Here is a 19,532-nt window from a genome sequence, read left to right as displayed (position 1 = left end):
ATTATTATTATTATTATTATTATTATTATTATTATTATTATTATTATCATCACACAATAAAATCTGACTGGACTGACTAGACTACTGAAAACTCACAAACCAGAGTAATGGAAGCAAAACTGGAAAAAATGTAACTTGTGAGAGATGAACGCATGCAAGGATGCATCAAAACATCAGAGCCATGCACAAACTCATGAGATGAACCTTTTTTGGATCGTTTTGTTGCAATTCACCCAGTGCTCAATGCAGTGAATACTGTGATACTCCATAGTCTGACACAGTTTGTGAGTTTAACTTTCTTTTTGAGCCATGTTACACACCGTGACATTTAAAATGGTTGCATTGTCATCGTTTGTGGTGCAGCTCTGAAGAATCTTTAGATAAGAGCATAAAAGCGGTACACACAACAGATATTTGCTGACTTAGTGGTGACGCTCATTATGGCGAGAAACGGCTAGATTTTGTAGATATACAGACGACTGTGTATCTAATAGCAGCTCCAATGTGGGAACAGTTAGTCGCCATGTCAAGAAATAACCTGGCACACAAAGCACTACAAATTTTGTTGGTAACTGTAATTTAGCTTTTTTTGTAATGCTATTATGCAGGCCAACTCATGACATGCCTGCCTCTGTTGTTATTGACCCATAACATATAAAAAATGTAAAACCCTATCATTTCAAGTGGGGATTATCTCTGACTTTCAAATTGCACTGCCCTTGTTTCTCCTCCAGAAGCAGCAGATTGATAAGGGGCCACACTAGATTACTAACCTTTTTTTTTTTTTTTCCATGTGAGCCATGTGGCTTAAATGTTATCATCAAGATACAGCGTTTCTGAGAGCAACCAGGGGTAGGCAGAGACATTTATCCTCTCAGTGGTTGCTGATTCGTGGACTACTGAGCTATCATCTCCTGGAAGGTGATTTCACTAACTGAATTTCCTCTCTGGGGTTTCCTGTGGTGAAAGCAATTGTGATGTTGCTATGTGAAAGCAACACTTAGTTTCTAAGGAAACGCGAAAGAAATTGTGCATAGGCCTCATTTGCAACACCACAGGCAAATTTTGTAGTCACGTAGTGGTGGCTGCAGTCCGCTTCTTTTTTTTTTTTTTTTAAGTGCTTTAAGCAAAACTCTTTGTTAGGTATATAGTAAACACTTCCTAATGAAATACAACAACTTCCTCTGTGTGTGTGTGTGTGTGTGTGTGTGTGTGTGTGTGTGTGTGTGTGTGTGTGTGTGTGTGTGTGTGTGTGTGTGTGTGTGTGTGTGTGTGTGTGTGTGAGTGAGTTGACAATTTATTAAAAAAAAAAAAACAACTTCTCACATTTGGAAGTCTTGCATTCAGACAGCAACAGAAATTTGTCAGCCACCTGCCAAAATCTCAGAAAATAGCAGAAGGAATAGGTGAAAACTTGTCATGATCCAGTGCCTCATGACTACATCTGGGTCTTTGTTCATTTCCGTGCTGGTCTGACTCTCAACCACAAAGATGTTTCACTTGTATTCTTCAGAACAACAGCCAAATGTTCCCATCACGACTTGAAAGGCTCTTTCTGTTTTGTTTCACTCCTAGTCTAGCTTAAATGAGCCTGTTTATATCGCATTAAAATGGAGAAGAGGGTATAGGTAGTAAACGCCACCTAGCAAATCTGTGAGCCATTTCCTTTATGCGAAGAATAAACTGTGATGTGAATGAGGCTCATGTGTTGACTCCCTTCCTATGTGGGTGGTCAAGGCAGGAAGCAGGCCTGATGCATTTGCTCTCAGCACAAGCAAAGACATACACAGCTTAGTCACAGTTTCCATGTTTTTTTTGTTGTTTTTTTTGTTTTGTTTTGTTTTTGTTAAGTGGCTGCTTTTGGCATGCAAACAACATCGTCCTGGTAGCAGAAATATTTTTAATGCCCCAAGAGAAGGAAGCAGAATTAGCAGGGATGTTTTCATTTCATTTTGATGGTAATTCGAAACTGCATTTCTTGTGCGCAGCAGTAGTTAAACTTAAACTCGGATCTGGTTTGTCGCAGTACAGCTCTCCACACTCGGGTCTAATAATACCGCAGATCACAGGACAGACTGTCGGGGGGATATTTGTCTCCTAAATTGAGCTTTGAAGTCTTCATTATCTCCCTGCAGTCTGAGTCATAGTGCCAGACTTCCACCCCGCTGACAATGCTCTAATGAGGATTTTTAGATCAAGCTTCAAGCTGCCCAGTATAAGACTGGGACAGAACCACTGTTTTCCATTGTCAGGTGTGTATGTTATGCTGTGAGTTTGATAGGGCTGAGCCATGTGAGCATAACGAACACAGTCGCTGTGTGCTGCCACCAATAGCATTGTGGTTTTTAACTGACTTGATCTTTCATGACAGCTGAATTGCTTCTGTGTTTGCCGTCATGCTCCACAGTGTACCTACTGGATAGGACCGCTGAAAACGAAGAGAATACTGTGGAAGATTTGCTGTCGTTCTATTTTGATACGTTTTGAAATTGAATATCTTCGAGTAGCTGCCCAGAAAAGTAGGACAATTGAAGGTTTCACTTTTAGGCTCTTAGAACTTGAGCCTTTTGTACTATATTCAGACCTTTTATGAGCTAAATATTAAACCAGTTTCCATCCATCTGTTTTCTTAACTGCTTCTCCAAGTAGGCTGGAGTTCATCCCAGCTATCATAGGGTGAGTGGTGGGGCCACTACTCATTTGATAAACAAACAAGTAGAGTACAGGGAATCAAGTGCCCTCGTTAGGTGTTGTTTGTACTGTATTCTGATTTTCCTAAATCTTGCTCCTCTGTAAGAACACCCTCCATCTTACAAAGACTAAAACTAACTGTGTAGCTACTTAAAAATAAGTTAAATCTAAAGATTTTTAATGAATACAAACTCAGATGAGCAAATTAAATTAATTAAAACTGCTTGATGCTTTCTCATACTATATGTCTGTTTACCATAAATGTTTAACACTACCCAGAACATATTAACAAGACTTTGAGGAAAAACAATAAAGCATTTAGGTTACTTTAGATATTTTTTCCCAGTATAAAAATATATCCTAGAGTACTGGATGTGTAGAAATCAAACATTAAACTTTATCAATGTTTCTTTGCAGGAATCCTCTTCTCTACACTGGTGTTCGGACCTGCCTGCGGCTTCATCCTTGGATCGCTGTGCACTAAATTCTATGTGGACGCCATCTTCATTGACACCAGTGAGTTGAATGTGTCCCTACTCTGTGATCCTCTCGTGTGTTCTTTTTTTGGCATGTGCAGTTTATTGACCGACACCATGCCTCCCCGCAGGTAAACTGAACATCACTCCAGAAGACCCGCGGTGGATCGGGGCCTGGTGGGCAGGCTTCCTCCTGTGTGGTGCCTTACTCTTCTGCTCTGCTGTCTTGATGTTTGGCTTCCCTCAGTCGCTGCCAGCAAGGGAGCGGGAGGAGGGAGCAGATAGCGAGCAGGTTATGCTTCCTCCCTCTCTGAGCTCAGACTGTGAGACTCCTAAGCCCAGCAACGGAGTCGTAGTTAACCATGAGCCTGCCAATAGCCCCACCTGCTGTCAGCAACTCAGGGGTGAGCATGCAGCATCCAGTGTGGTACTGCAGTTTTTTTTTTTGGTTGTTGGTGTTGTTTTTTTAATGCAAGCATGTATGGAACAAAAACACACAACATTTTGTATTTTTATTTGTTGTATTTGCCAAATGCTATGAAGTACTGACAAAACAGAAGTGCTACAGTCCTTTTTAAATAAAACCTGTTAGTGTAAATGGTACTAGATTAGTTATAATATCATCCTTTGTAGTATTATGTGTTGTTAAAGATAACCTATGATATTTTTTTCTTATTTTTTACTGTTATAGTGACAAGTGCTCATGTTAAACATGGTCAGATGGTGAGGTCAACATATACGTATATAATCCCAGTAAACCAAAAGCTCAGTTTCAGACTGTGCTAAATGCTCTGGTTCAGACATCTATCATTAGTATGGTCATCTCAGCTTATGTTCAAACTTGCTGTTTTCAAGGGCCAGCCGATCAGAATAAAGCTGACTCAAAGAAAAGGAGGCTTGTATGAGACAAAGGATAAACTTAGGAGCTGCTTCAAGGCCCACTATATAACACATAAGAATTGAACTGTAAATCTACTCTAGCTACTGGAGTCTAGACTAGGTCCCCACATCGCACCATTGCAAGTTGTACTTGTATATATATTTTAATTAACAACAAGTTTGTAAAATATCTGTCTCATTAAGGGGAAATACATTGAAAGAGTATGCAACTTTTAAAAGTAAAATGAACTACTAGAAGAACTTGAACACTAGTTTTGGATTAGTAGAGTTTTTTCAGCGTTTTGATGGTCACTGTAGTGGCTATATTAATTTCTTAAAGTTCTCTCTTTCTCTTGTAATATAACCACACTACGGACGGACAACCGCCTGTTGTTATGCGGTGTCGTTAGCAACAACGACGGTAAAACCATTGCGTGTCTGCTTGTTTATTTTCCACATAAACCTTTCACAATAAAGCTCAAGACCCTGTTGAGACTTTTCAAAATAAACTGAATCACGTGAAAGAGCAGATTATTTACGGATGAGAAGTCAAAAAGAGCCGCCAGGTGCTAAAAAATAAACCTTAAACTCAAACGTTAGAACAGGCTTTTTCCCGCAGCACACCGTGTAATAAATAAAAACAAAGCAAACGGCGGCCGTTACAACTTATGTCTAAAAATGTATAGTTTCATGCATCGGTTAAAACACTCAACTGCAGGTACACGACGCCCAGCTGGAAACACTTCATGCAAGCTGCCCGAAATTCACAGAACTTTCAGAAAATGTAAATTTTTGTGATTTATATCGTTATCGGGACGATAGAGGTCTTATATCGGGATATGAGATTTTGGTCATATCGCACAGCCCTACCCTCAATGCTTATCTTTCCTCTTTCCTTTTATGTCCAGTGATCCCCACGGTTACCAAGCAACTCCTGTCGAACCCTGTGTTCACCTGTATCGTCCTGGCAGCCTGTATGGAGATCGCCGTCGTAGCCGGCTTTGCAGCCTTTCTGGGGAAATATCTTGAGCAGCAGTTCAACCTCACCACCACCTCTGCAAATCAGTTGTTAGGTTTGTATTCTGTGCAAAAAGTCACACGTATGCACACTTTTTTTTTTTTTTTCTGCAGAGGAGCATAATAAACAGATTTGGGCCTATCTTGTGTTTAAGGTATGACAGCTATTCCATGTGCGTGTCTGGGGATCTTCATGGGTGGTCTGCTGGTGAAGAAGCTGAATCTATCAGCGCTGGGAGCAATCCGAATGGCCATGCTGGTCAACCTGCTGTCCACCGCCTGCTACGTCTCCTTTCTGTTCCTTGGCTGTGATACGGGTCCCGTCGCAGGAGTGACCATCCCGTATGGCAACATGTAAGAAAAAATATTTAATATTATCACTTGTTACATCCTCTGCTTAAAAGCATCAACGAAAAGTGGAAACTGACACCGGAGTTTGTAGAAGACACTGGTTTTAAATTACTTAATAACCACAACTAAAAGGCTAAAAGTGGCATATTCCTCACGCCAACCTCAGCCGTGCCTTGATCCAAGGCGAGTAGGGGCTGCAGACTAATGTAACACAATAAATAAAGCAGTTGAAGTAGCTGTCAGCCAAGATCATGTGAAGAGGTGCAAGTTGAGATTATCTTTTATGTGTGAAAGAGGGACGAGTTAGAGCGCTGTTGCTCAGTGTGGCATTCTGATCTTCAGGCTTCTGGCCTATGTTTACTTCCTGGATAACCCCTTTTTAAAACTAGCTGTAGTTACATAAAGTTTGGGAAGCCATCCTTTTTGATATCCAATTCAGTAAGCAGAGACTATTTGAAAGAATTGAACTCAATGTGTTGAAGCGCAAAGTTTGGGTAATAAACTATTTGATGATTAGACTCAGATGAAGCTACATAGCAGAGCACTCCCACCAGTGGTGGGAAATAGGACAGGACCACCCTGGAGTCTAGACGCTGCTGGTGGTGATGGAGATAAAGCAGATGGACTCGGACGAGGGTATCTGAGCGAACAAAATGAAATGGAGATGTAGTGGAGGCGGGCCACAGTGAGCACCAAGATTTAAAGCACAGGGAACAGAGGCTGATTGACTCGCTGAATAAGGAAATAAAGTTACTGGACCAGAGATAATGATGAAAGAAGTGATCTAACAACAGACTAGCAGCCCAACCATGCAGGAATGCAGGGAAACGAGTTAATACTAGGTCTTCCTCGTTGAACTTGCATAGAAGCTTCATTCACACGTCGCCAGAAACTGTGTCCTTAATGTAAGATGAGATGAACTCATCAGTGGAGGAACGGCAGATATCTAATGATATATTTCTGTTGTCCTCACTTCAGCGTGTTTTCATGTCATAGGTTGAGGAGGAACGAAATGCACTGTTAGCATTTCAAACCCAGTTTATCAAACAAGAATACAAGCAGTTAACAAACTCTAGCAGTGAAAAGCGGTGCTGCTGCTAAGGCTGGAGGACTTTTTTGCAGATGAACTGTAGGGACTATAAATGTATAAATAAAAATTCTTATCACTGCTGGACATTGGGGCAAAGATGGGACAGAAGGCTTTTTATTCAAACAACTTTGTGTCATTTTGTCGAGTCTATAAAAAGATTTTCTGTTTGGAAAGTGGCCTCGAGGGCTGCATGAACTGAATATGAATGTGACAGACTTCACTGAATCAGACACCAATAAAAAGAGGTTTAAAGCAAAGCTATTATGCAGCAGGACACGTTATTCACTTTCATATTGATAAACCTTTCAAGTGAAGCTCTGTTGTTAGAAGGGACTTTGTATTTATTATGTCGTTTGTCATAAATTAGCATGAATCACTGTCTCATGCGCACACTTTTTAACTTAAATTCTTTACTTCAAAGGTAAAAAGACAGTTTGTTTTTATAAAACCTAAAGAAGTACATGAGGATAAACTCGTAATTTTACTCCACAAAGCAAATTATATGATAATATAACAAATATGGTGTTTGGCTTCTTCCTTCTAATAGAAACAAACATCTCAAATCAGAACAGACACATTGCATTCCTCTTCACCTTATGCATGTATCTTGAATCCAAGGATATCAGCCCGTGGATTAATTCGTGATATCAAGATTGCTCCCTTTTCTCATCTCATGTTTTGTAACTATTTGTGACGGCATGAAGTAAAATGCCCCCATTTTGACCTGTATCTGAATAGTACTGTCAAAAAATCAGTGAGTGAGGCAGAGCTACACCTAGGCATACACCCCACAGATCATCTGACGTGGGCACACACAGTATGTGGAATTGTAGGTGGTTATTGCGCTGTTAACCCCCCAGCAGGGCTGGGTCTAACACCTTTTTTTTTCTCTCTGGTAGAAATCTAGCTTTACTGCCAGTGCTCCTTTGTTTTGTTTTTCACAATCCAAAGTCTCCTTTTTCTTTTTGTATTGGATTTGAATTTAGAGGGAATAATCAATGATAGCCTCTCAGAATGATAAGGAGTCCTTTAAAAAAAAAAAATGCCTGTATTCAGATCTAGATAGCCTCCATATGTAATCGCTTCGATCTTGCACCAAGCCTGACAGTTTTCATGCAGATCTACCCTTAACTTCTTAGTAATCCTGCCAGTGGCATCTTCAATTGTACTACCTGCCACAGAACAAAGACCTTATTTATCATCTTAGTAACTCTGTCACTTCTTACTGGGGTGCATCACCATAGTAAGGTTAGAGATCAACCTACTGACCAATCACAGTGTCACCACAGCTGGGAAAAGCCTCTGACTTCTGCACAGATAGTAGAAGGGTTTTACTTTTTAATGTCTAATTTCTGATGCAATACACAGATGACCATTAAGAATTATAAATTCTTAGATGCAAGTTTATTCCTTCATTTTTTCTTCCCTATTACATTAAATTTGCACATAGTCTAAACCTAAATTTGAATTCTGTTTTTAATGTGTTCCTTACTTGCTCTCAGATTCTCCTGTGTCCTAATACACAGGATACAGCTGTGATATTGATGATTCTGTTTACTGTCAGTGCAGTCAGCGTTTTGCTGGTTTTCTTTCCTGGCTTCAAATAAGCTAAATTTTATTATTATAGCAGCTCTTTTCCAGTCTTATTGACCAAAGCACTTAAAGTGCCCCTGCATTCATTCAGGCCTTTTAATACTAAACTGCTGTGCAACGCTTCTCCTCACACACCGCTGCTTAGTCAGCAGCAGAAATGACGCTTTCAGTCTGTATTGTGTGTTTAACCTCTTTATATTTTTCCCCATACTTTCCTCATAATTTTATCTTCCTTGGCAAAGTCACCTGCTCTGCTGCCAGTATACTTATCTAAACTTTTAATTTTGATTGTTGCGCCAACATCAAACCTTTCAGGTGAATGTGCGATTGAGAAACCCTGGGTAACCTTGGTGAGTTGGTTAGCAGCTTCTTGTGGCTGCTTATCGTGATTTTTGATGTTTGGGTAAATGAATTCAGAAATGAACAGATATCAGAAGTATGCTGAACTCGCTTCATAGTGCAAAGCCCAGGTAAAAAAAAAATCTTCTGCCAGCTTTCACTGCTCCTCTGTTTTCAATGCTTTAATCTTGTTATGGCCTGGCCTGTATTTATATAGTGCTTTTCTAGTCCCTAAAGACCCCAAAGCGCTTTACATATCCAGTCATCCACCCAGTCACGCACACATTCACACACTGGTGATGGCAAGCTACATTGTAGCCACAGCCACCCTGGGGCGCACTGACAGAGGCGAGGCTGCCACAGCTGTTATTGTACCACAGCTAAACCTGCAACAGCAGCAAATATTTGTATAATCAGTCAATCATCATATTTTAGTTAAAAATTGTTACTTTTGGTTGCTGTGTCTCATTTAAGTATTTAAGCCTGTTTAAGTCAGGTAATCAATACATTACATTTAGCCCTAGTGAAGCTAATTATTAGTTACAAATGATGATGATGTTTATTGAACGGATGTTAATGTAAGTGTGCGATATAAACAGGGGGCAGGAAGTAGATTAAGAGGAGGATAATTGATCTGTCACACAGGGGCTGTTTTTGAGGAGGGGGAGATTTTACACTCATGCACACACATATGCAGAAATCCAGCTGTGTTTTGCACACAGATGTGTCGAGGTTCCTCAAGAACAGCGTACCTGTTTGGATCACTTTGAGACCGATAGCACTGTATTCTGCGGGGGTTTTGGCATTGAGCTCTTTCTCTATCTTTTTATCATTGTGCTAGTAAAAGATATTCATGTGTTCAGATGAATATTAAACACCTCCTTTTATTTGCAGCGCACTTTGAGACCTCTGAGTCCAAGGTTGCTTCTTTTTCAGTTAAAATAAAAGCATTCAGGCTCAGTCTTCAGCCTCGGTGTTGCTTTTATCTCTTTAATAAAGTGTGAACTCAGTGATTTAGTCTGTGTGCTCATCCTGTAGAAATACTGAATGTTTGAGCCGCTTTTGAAATTGGTGGCCTAAAACCAACTTGTTCCAGAGCGGGTTAGGAGAGCTGCGTCGTTTCCATGGAGATGTTAAAAGTGAAACAGTGTCCATAATATCTGATAAAGGGCTCCTTAGTTTTACAGATGTAACTTACAGCTGTTTCTCTCTGTTTAGGACCCTGCAGGCGAGCAGGAAACCAGAAGCTCAGTGCAACAGTCAATGCAGCTGCTTCACCTCCTCCATCAGCCCTGTGTGCGGCTCCAACGAAATCACCTACCTGTCCGCCTGCCTCGCCGGCTGCAGCCGAACTGGGATCCCCGCATCCAACATTTCTCAGGTTTTCATTTTGCTTTTGCCCTCTGATTATGATGAGTACCAGCAATGTTGATGAGGACTGTAGCACAGAAAAGCCACCAGAAACCTTTATAGTGTTCACAGATATGAAGTCCCAGTATTTCACAGCTCTGTCATCAGCATGCACATGCTGGGCAGTCAGGTGGTAACGTGCTTCAAATCACATCAGCTCAGCAGCACAAAATATCACCACTTCACTGCTGCTGAATTTTTTTTTGCTTTTCTTTTTTCAGTTTTTAAGTGCTCCTAAAACAAACACACATTGCTCATTTCTACTGAGGATTTTGATCCAGACGTGAGGAGCAGGTGTAGCATGTGTGTTCCTGCAGGATGAATGGCTTGTTGTTGTACAAACGTCTCTCTCTCTTTCTGTTGACAGAATCTGACCGGCTGCTCCTGTATATCCAACGACAGCGAAAGTGCCACGGCGGTTCCCGGGAAATGCCCAATGCCGGGATGCCAGCAGTCTTTCCTCATTTTCCTGTGCGTGATTTGTGTCTGCAGCCTGGTCGGAGCCATGGCCCAGACTCCCTCTGTCATCATCCTAATCAGGTATCATTGTGGTTTTATTTTATTTTGTGAAGAGACTCTCAATGCTTTAATTTGAAAAATAAAACTTTTTTTGTTCTGTCTGTTTCTCTTGAAGGACTGTGAGCCCTGAGCTGAAATCATACGCGCTCGGTGTGCTGTTCCTTCTGCTGCGACTCCTCGGTAGGAACCGTTTCCAGATAACACATCACTTTCACATGCAATCGCTCAGTCTCATTTCTCTCACTCGCAGCACAAATCCTGTTGAGGCTGCAAGCGTGTGGCGTTTTACCAATGCCTCCAGTGACGCACTCTGTTAATGACGGCAACCCGTCAATCGCTGATGCGCGGCTGCATCGACTTTACGTGTTTTCAGATGGAAAGCAAGTAAATCAGATCACGAGAGTGTAAAAACAACCTCACGTTCAGGAGGCAAGAGAAGAAATGGAACATAAGAGAGACAAAATGTGATTTTTAAATCATTTCAGTGCGTACGGAGTGATAGTTTGAAGATTTATGATTCTCCTCTTACAGCCAGCAAACCTTAGCTCAGTGCATGTTTCTCTCTTGCAGGATTCATTCCCCCTCCTCTGATTTTTGGTGCTGGGATCGACTCCACTTGCCTTTTCTGGAGTTCGGACTGCGACAAGAAGGGTGCCTGCCTGTTGTACGACAACGCGAAATACAGGCATCTCTACGTGAGCCTGGCCATCGTTCTCAAGGGTGTCGCCTTCCTCCTTTACACCACCACGTGGTATTGCTTGCGGCGGAACTACAGGAAGTACATCAAAAGTCACGAGGGCCACTTGACGCCAACTGAGTTTTACCCGTCCCTCACCGACGGCCCCAAAGTCGTCGACAGGACGAAGTTTATATACAACCTCGAGGACCACGAGTTTTGTGAAAATATGGAGTCTGTTTTATAATTTGTAAAGCAAAAAAAGGACAATATGGACATTTAAATGACTATTTTAGGAATGTAGTTTTTTCTTCTTTGTTAAATTCAAGAGGTTTTGATAAAGGCGATCTATTTTACGGCCCATTGAGGTCCTCGGTGGCTCTCGACTGCGCTACACGTCCTCGATAAAATCAAAAGGGTCCACTGTAGTTGTTTACGTCTGAGCGAGGTGTTGTCAGGTGTTGCCAGTGAGTTCCCGTGTTGACTCTGTGGTAGAAGACGAGCGCAGTACCGTCCCACTCAGTCCTAGTCTGTTATTAGTGAGTGGACATGATGCTACTACAAACTATAGTTGCCATATTGTTTTAGGTCCGTCACGATTCCAGTGACAGTTTCCTTTCAGTCAGCACTGTGTGTTTTTGTTCCGTCACTCTTCAAAATGACATTTTTATGGTTAAAAAAAAGAAAAGTTTGGTTTGTTTTTCAGTTATTCATATTTATAAAAGTTGCCAAGTGTTTACAAACTACTAGTTGATGCGTTTTAATTTCACAGCAGGAAATTTTCCTATTGAAAAATTAAAAAAAGAGAGAACAGAAACACCCTCACTGGGTTATTTTAGTGGCCTGTTGGATCTTTTAACTGCTCAGTTTCCTGTTCTCTTGCTGGATCATAGACACTGTTTTTTGATACTTCTTAGACTAGACGTTGAGGTCTTGTCTTATAGGTTGAAATGTGCAATGTTTCTTCATGATAGCATTTCCATGTTGTTTTTACTTCTTTTCAGCCTAATATGTCTTAATAAGGGATAGTTTGAATAAAAACTTTCTATATGTTTTCTTTTGGCTTTTGCACCCAGTGTCAAAGCAAAGGAAATCAAAAGTAGTATTTTTATGTTGTTCATCCTTCAAGTGGAAGGTTTGTTTTCATTTGGCCCAGAATGTTTTTATTAGATTGTTTTCGAGTATAAATTATATGTAATCTAATTGTCTGGGATGTGTGTGTGTCTGATGTTACAAAAGATCTGGGACAATTCATATCTATGGTGTGTTGCCTGTGTCTTCAAACTAGGCCTGTAATAAGATACAGAGGTTACAGATGTGCTAAAGGAGACTGTGTGTACAAGGTTAAATAAAGTTAAAGGGCACTGAATTCATATCCAGGTGTGACTCACTGCACATGTGACCTGTTACTCAGCTGAGCTCTCTGCAGTTACAGTTTGTCCCTTTTCTTACACTTTTTGTATGGCAGCATATTGTTTATTTTACTCTGGAAATAAATTATTTTTCAGAAAATTCATACAAATTTGAGTTCTTTTCTTTTCTTTTGAGTTCTGTTTGTGTGTAAGTGGCTCCATAGTGTAGTCGTTTACACATTCGCCTAACAAGTCAAAGCTTGCCAGTTTGGTCCCAGGAGGAGGCACGAGTCCCTTGGGGTTTGCATCAGGAGGGACATCAGGTGTGAAAATCTGCCAAATCAAATATGCAGAGCCATCCTGTGGTGGCCCCTTGTGAATAAGGGAGCAGGCAAAATGTGTGTAGAGCTGAGTTGTTCAATGTTTTTATAAACAACCACTGTTTCTGCTGGCTAGCAGGGGGCGACTTAAGGGGCAAAATGTCACAAAGTATGGAGGAGTGTCTACAGCCATCTGTAAAATATGGTGGAGGCTGGGTCATGGTTTGGGGCTGCATTTCAGCCAGTGGTGTTGCGGTCAAAGTTGATAGAATTATATTGGTCATATTTTCATCCACAATGCAATACAACCTGTAAAGTGTTGTGGTCTTAACTCAAAAGAAGTAATGTATTATAGCGATGTGGAGTACTCCAGATTTTGGTATCGATCTGATACAGAGTAAATACAACACCGATGCCTTTAATGATACTTTTAACCTTTAAAGGCAGCTTAGGTCAGAGAGAGCAGTGTGTCGTGATCCATGAGATGAATCAATTTGCTAAACCTGGATACATTTTAATGGCCACTAAATCACTGTTTTTATGCAATAATTAGCTAACATAACGAAATGCATCTTTTAACTTTTCATGTATTTTAAAACTGGATTTTCTGGAGACCTGGAATGCCCACCCTCCAACAGGTCTCGTCAGATGTCTGCCCCTCCCTGCACCAGGTCCTGCCAGAGGTTTCTTCCTGTTAAAAGGGAGTTTTTCCTTTCCACTGTCGCCAAAGTGCTTGCTCATAGGGGGTCGTCTGATTGTTGGGGTTTCTCTGTATTATTGTAGGGGTATTTACCTTACAATATTAAGCGCCCATATGGGTGGCTGTTGTGTAAGTAAAATTAAAATCAATTTAGTTTAATTTAAACATGTCTGTCTCTAAGGCACTTTGGATCAACTTCTGTTGTTCAAATGTGCTATAAGTAAAACTGACATGAGAGTTGATACAAAACGATTCAACATTTGTCATAGTCTGTTTAATGCAATTTTTCATTTCTGAAAAACATAATTTATTTAACATGATTATATTACGTTAAATAATATAATGCATATTTACAGGATAGAGCAAAGTATCTATCCGATAACAATACCAGCATCGGTATCAATGCTATCAATATTTGGATTCATCTGCCCACCTCTGATATATTACACATTACTCATTACTTTTTTTTTCAAGTAATGCTGTATTTTACTTAATTACTAAGTGGATGAAGTAATTTGTTACACTACTCGGTACTTAACTTTGTTCAAATGGCCAACAATATAAACTTGAGGCAGTTCCACACACCAACACAACTTATTCTATTTAGAACACAGATGCAATATTTTAGTATTTATTTATGAACAGAAAATTGACAACTTGAAGCAAAGCTGAAAACGAGCACAGAGACTTCAAAGCGATTGCCACAGTCAACTTTAGAAACATGAACAAGTACAAACGGAAGCTACAAGGCTGACTGCTCATCACTGCCTTTGTTGTCTGCTGAAGTTCAGGCTCTGGCTGCTAGCATGCATTCAGCTTTAATGTCACTTTGGGGTTTTGGCTAGCTTTGTGTTAGCATGCTGTCTGTGCAGATACTTGGAAAGAGCTGAAGTTGTGTTATCAGCAGAATGCGATTGATTCTATCCTGGATGTAGTTTCAGCTTTACCATCGTACTCTTGTCCTTTCATAAAATAAACAGTAATGTCCATATCTGGACTGCAGGCTGCTCCACCGCGGTCCTCCTCCCACAAGTAACGACACAATTGCAACGGTAATTTATTAATGAATTTAGTGCAGTAACTGCACCACTGAAAAATATAATGTGACTCAATGCTGTTGGCCACAACTTCATTTTTCAGCATGACAATGATCCCAAACAAAGTGCCAATGCAGTAATAGCATAGCTGGACAGAAAAACATGCAGGAGTCGCAAGAGTTCAGGCTGTGCTGGTCAAACAAAATATTGATTTTCAAACTTTTTAGAATTGTACAAACTCTGTTTTTGCCCTGTATACTGTATTTCTATTCATGTTTGCACATATTTCAATAAATTGCTGCACTTATTTACCACACCGGCTCAGATGTCACCTGGCTTAATGAGGTCTGGAAGTAGGCTACTGGAACAAGATATGCAAGGACCGAGAACATGGAATTGTTGGAGTGTGTGTGTGTGTAATCACGGTTCTATTTTTCAGATAGGCTTTTTAAAGATTCTAATATAAGTGTTGAGGCACTGTTAAAATAAAAGCTCCAGCTCAGCTGCCAGTTTGTATTCACGGCTCAGCACATATTCCCAATATTGTACCAAGTCCTCGCCCAGCGAGATGCTTTATATAGACACGAGAAATTAATGGTACCACATGAGGACAGAGACTTTCCATATTTTGATTTGCACAGTGGATTGGAGGCTTAGTTTAGCCGTTAGACTTTAGCTCTCACAGTTTGAGTACCACAGAACCACTGAGAGTTTGTAAAATATGCTTCTAGATATTATGTAAATCAATACATGTTTCTGCAAAAATAATTTTAACAAGTGCTACTTAATATTTTTACTGTATAAAAACAATAAATAAATCAAAGAACAATTTTACCTTTTGAAGTCAAATAAGCATGAATGTTACATGAGGATGTATATAAGGCTCTCTAACAGCAAATGCTGCTGAGGGAAGGACAAAGTGTGCAATGAGAATTTTCTTTTTCTTTTGTATAATAAAGGCTTTCAAAAGCAGCACAATTCAAAGTTCTTCACTTCATCACATTAATAGACGTGAGAGTTCAATCAGACCTCACGTTTTCTAAGACTTTCATTCCTGATATATGACATATGAAAAGTGAAGTAGATTCAGTCCCTTATAAACCAACAAAAGAATATAAAAGTCACACAGGGAGCTGGTACAAGATGACTGATGTGGTCCTCTCTCCTGGGTTTTTTAAGAAACACTTGAATAATAGCTTTCCTGGATTTCTGGACGTAGCACACGAGTCCTTGTGTTCTTGACATCATGTAACTCTCAAATGTCCAACCTTGAGCTAAAATGACTGAGCAGAGCTAGCTAGAGATCGATCGATCTATCTATCTATCTATCTATTCACTTTCATCGGTACAGCTGTTTAACTCAAATATTAAATCGTCCAATCATCTGACAGTAATCCATGGAATTTCAGCAAGCAGACATGATCAAGTTAACTTTCGGAAGTTCAAACCGAGAGAAGAAAAATTATTTAAGTGACTTTGAATGTGGCATGGTTGTTGTGGCAAGGTTTGCAGAAAATGGTCTGAAAAAGAGAAAATATTCAGTGAGGATCAGTTGTCTGGGTGAAAATGCCTGGTTGATGTCAGGGGAGAGTGGCAAGACTGCTTCGAGCTAATAGGAAGGCAACAGAAAATCAACCAAGCTATGCAGAAAAGCAGCAGATGGGCTACAACAGCATCAGAAGACCACACCGGTCTGAAGAACAGAAGAGCATCTCTGATCAATAACCTGTCAATCTCGCTAAAATCAGCCTCGGTGAATCTATGTCACAAATTAAGACATTTCTCGTCTGTTTTGGAGGAAGGTTGGTTCAGGGTTTCAGTAGTCGTCATCATGGGCTCATCCGATTAGAATGAAAATAAGCAGTCATTAATCTTTGCAGGTTTTGTTGTTTTATTGTATAACGGATAAAGGAAAGAAAGACACACATGGACTGCTCTCTCTAAAAAGGACATAAAGTATGATTTAAGTAACTCAAAATGACACATGAACTCAGGAAACTCAAAGAGAAACTCACCTCAGCTGCCGCCCCATGTGGGAGTGAAGGGTAAGTGAGTGCAGTCCTTATATACTGTGTGACATATAATGTGTGACAGGTGAGTGCAATTAAGGCCAAGCACCACACCCAATCAAAGGTGAGGAAAAGAAACAAGGTGCATCTGGTGAAGTGAATGTGCTGAAAGGTGAGCCTTTACAACATCGTCCTTGTCATACCGCTGTGCTGATTTCTGTAAATAACTAAGGTAGAAAATACGGTAGTGAAATCCCATATGACAAACGTTGTAGCAACTTTATATTAACCCATATATGAAAACAGCATCCTAATGATTATGCCAGTTATCCTTTCTGGGCAAAAACAAACACACTGGAATTAATTCCTGTTTTCAGCCTTAACAAATATTTAAGGTGCAAGATTTAGTCCTACAGTTTGAGTGTCATTAAAATGTAACCAAATGAGAGATAAGAAGGAAATTTTGAAAAAGTGTCAATAATATACTTTACAGGTATCGACAAAAAAAAACCCCTAACCCTGTCAGTCAGAAGCTGACCTGTAACAGGTGGGCATTACACTAAAAACAGTGTTGCAGAGCTGAAGCCTGTCTGCTAGTACTGTGGGATACTTATACTTTTGATATAGTTTAGATACCAAGTATCACCAATACCAGTACTAATACCGATACTTTTGACCTATAAAGGCTTACGTGTCATGGTTTGAGATGAACCATCATCAATTTGCAACTCTGAATACATTTCACTAATTCACAGATTTGTATTTTTCACAATAATTAGTTGTATTAACCTAAATTTCAAAGTGTGCTTTGTTGTATTAACAAAAAACACTAAAAATTTTCACATATTTTAAAACTAATTTTTCTTTTTTAGTAAAATAATAGTAATTTAAAAAAAGGTTCAACACAATACTGAAGTAAGAGGCAACAAAGTATCGATGCTATTGCATTAGTATGTATCCAATATCTATACCAATACCAGCATTCTTATCGATATTATCTTTGGATCGAGCCCACCTCTGCTTTCTTCGGTTCAAAAAAGCCAAACATGATCTTATGGCAGCACGGTGGCATAATTATCTCTGTTGCCTCACACCAAGAAGGTCCTGAGTTTGCGTGTTCTCCACGTGTTTGCGTGGGTTCGGTTAATTGAGGTTAGGTTAATTGGTGATTCTAAATTACCCATAGGTGTGTATGTGACTGTGATGTCTGTGTTAGCCCTGCGTCAGCGTGCCTGGAGCCTCTCGCCCTGTGGTAGCTGGGATAGGCTCCAGTGCGCCACACGACCCTGCCAAGGATAAGCAGAAGAAAATAGATGAATGGATCTTATGACACATGTAAAGCATGTATAGAGGCATCAAGGTACTATTCCCTCATCTCCTTAGTCTTATCAAATTTAAGGAAATACAGTCTGCTGGAGCAGTTATCTTATGATATGTTACACAGATCTCACTGATCTTACATGCAAAATTAATGGCCTCCTCATATTTGTTGCTTCTGAAAACGACATCTCATAATTACAATGACACCTCAGCACTTGCAAATGTGGCTATAATGCGCTTTAAAAAATGAGGGCGCAGTGTATTTCTGCCTGTCTTTGAGCGAGTGTCGTTGTCAGGTGGTTGTAAAGTCTAATAATAGCTCAATGACACTCCTGAACAAGACACACACACACAGAAAGAAAGAGAAAAAGCTTGTGCATGACAGCAGCAGTATCAGTATCACTGCATCTGTCTCAACAGCCTCTGATATTCACCTCATTCCTGATACTCCTCACAACAAAGATGCACAAAATACAACAACTGCGATTCCCCGGGAAGGTGTCCTTGTTGAAAGGCAGAGCAAAAACAAAACAAAACAAAACAAAAAAAGCCAACGACAACAACAAGAATCCACCAGCAGGAAACAGACGCTGCTGCAGGCAAGAGTTTTCTCTCTTAGTCAAGAAGTGTCAATTAGCCTAATGGCTGCTTTAGTAAGACAAAGCGTTACACAACAGCTCGAGTGGAGAAAATAAAGCAGTAAATCCTCTCTGGGGTGCCTCGACTTGCATCCTTCTCAAATTGCTGATACACGTTCAGTGACTGTTAATCTGATAGAGTGACTGAATTCATCCTGCTCTCATTTGGATTTTCATCCCAGAGTGGAAATGCGACGTACATGTCCCACTAAACACACTGAGAGTGAACTGTGAATTAGCACTGGATGTAAAACCAGACATCATATGTGTAAATATCATTATGAGTCATTATGCACAATCTCAGGGCTCCAGCTGCACTTTTCAATTTATGTAAATTAGACCTTTATTCATGTCTGTGAATCGCAATCGTGTAGAAAATGTATGCCTGGAATATGAAAACAGATAGCACTTTCCCTTTAGATTTGTTTTGACTGCATAATCCCTAATTTACTTTAATTATATATCAACTAACTAACTAGCTAAAGACTGACTGAGGGCGAAAATGATGCTAATGATAGGAATTGTATAATGGAGGGGTAACACATTTTAATAAATGACTTTTAATTACAAAGGAATGAAGAATCGATGACGACTATTCAAACGTTTGTACTTATGAAGAAACTCATCTGCTAAAGGAACGGCAAGAAAATAAAAAAGCAAACATGCTCAGTTAGCATTTTGGGATAAACATAAATATATTCAAAGGAAAAATCTTGGCACAGCATAACAGTAATAAAGGGGTGCGTGATAAGATTCATTTCTTTTCCAACATCAGCGCTCTAATTATTTTATGCCCGAAAAGTGCTGGAATTCCCTGAGCAAAGCAAAATAATTGAGAAAATTTTAAAAATGTGTTTGGAAATCACAGAACAGTCCAACATTTATGAGTCTGTGAAGCCGGGAGGGAAAAGTTCAGGGAGGGAGGGAGGGAAGGAAGGAAGGAAGGAAGGAAGGAAGGAAGAAAGAAAGAAAGAAAGAAAGAAAGAAAGAAAGAAAGAAAGAAAGAAAGAAAGAAGGCTGAATTGCTTTCATCTCAGCCATCCTCCCAGTCAATAAAAGCAAAAGGTCATCTTTTACAAAAACAGGATGAAGTGCCGATAATAGTTGCTTTAAAA

The 19,532-nt window shown here is 39.9% G+C and overlaps 1 protein-coding gene across 3 annotated transcripts in view; it reads left to right on the top strand.

Moving 5' to 3' along the window:
* Window positions 1–14,766, top strand: part of slco3a1a (solute carrier organic anion transporter family member 3A1a) — a 41,833-nt gene extending 27,067 nt beyond the window's left edge. For all 3 annotated transcript variants that reach the window (XM_076885779.1, XM_004553206.6, XM_023152475.3), the window contains 8 exons: window positions 3,109–3,207; window positions 3,299–3,571; window positions 4,955–5,119; window positions 5,219–5,417; window positions 9,655–9,817; window positions 10,214–10,386; window positions 10,481–10,545; window positions 10,936–14,766. In XM_076885779.1, coding sequence (XP_076741894.1) covers window positions 3,109–3,207; window positions 3,299–3,571; window positions 4,955–5,119; window positions 5,219–5,417; window positions 9,655–9,817; window positions 10,214–10,386; window positions 10,481–10,545; window positions 10,936–11,288 — 1,490 coding nt within the window. In that variant the 3' untranslated portion in view covers window positions 11,289–14,766. The remainder of the gene's footprint in view (window positions 1–3,108; window positions 3,208–3,298; window positions 3,572–4,954; window positions 5,120–5,218; window positions 5,418–9,654; window positions 9,818–10,213; window positions 10,387–10,480; window positions 10,546–10,935) is intronic.
* The last annotated feature ends 4,766 nt before the right edge of the window (window positions 14,767–19,532 follow it).

Source organism: Maylandia zebra, linkage group LG7 (assembly GCF_041146795.1).
Source record: "Maylandia zebra isolate NMK-2024a linkage group LG7, Mzebra_GT3a, whole genome shotgun sequence".
NCBI lineage: Eukaryota > Metazoa > Chordata > Actinopteri > Cichliformes > Cichlidae > Maylandia > Maylandia zebra.
The sequence above is the reverse complement of the archived record's forward strand: the minus strand, read 5'-3'. Positions and strand labels throughout refer to the sequence as shown.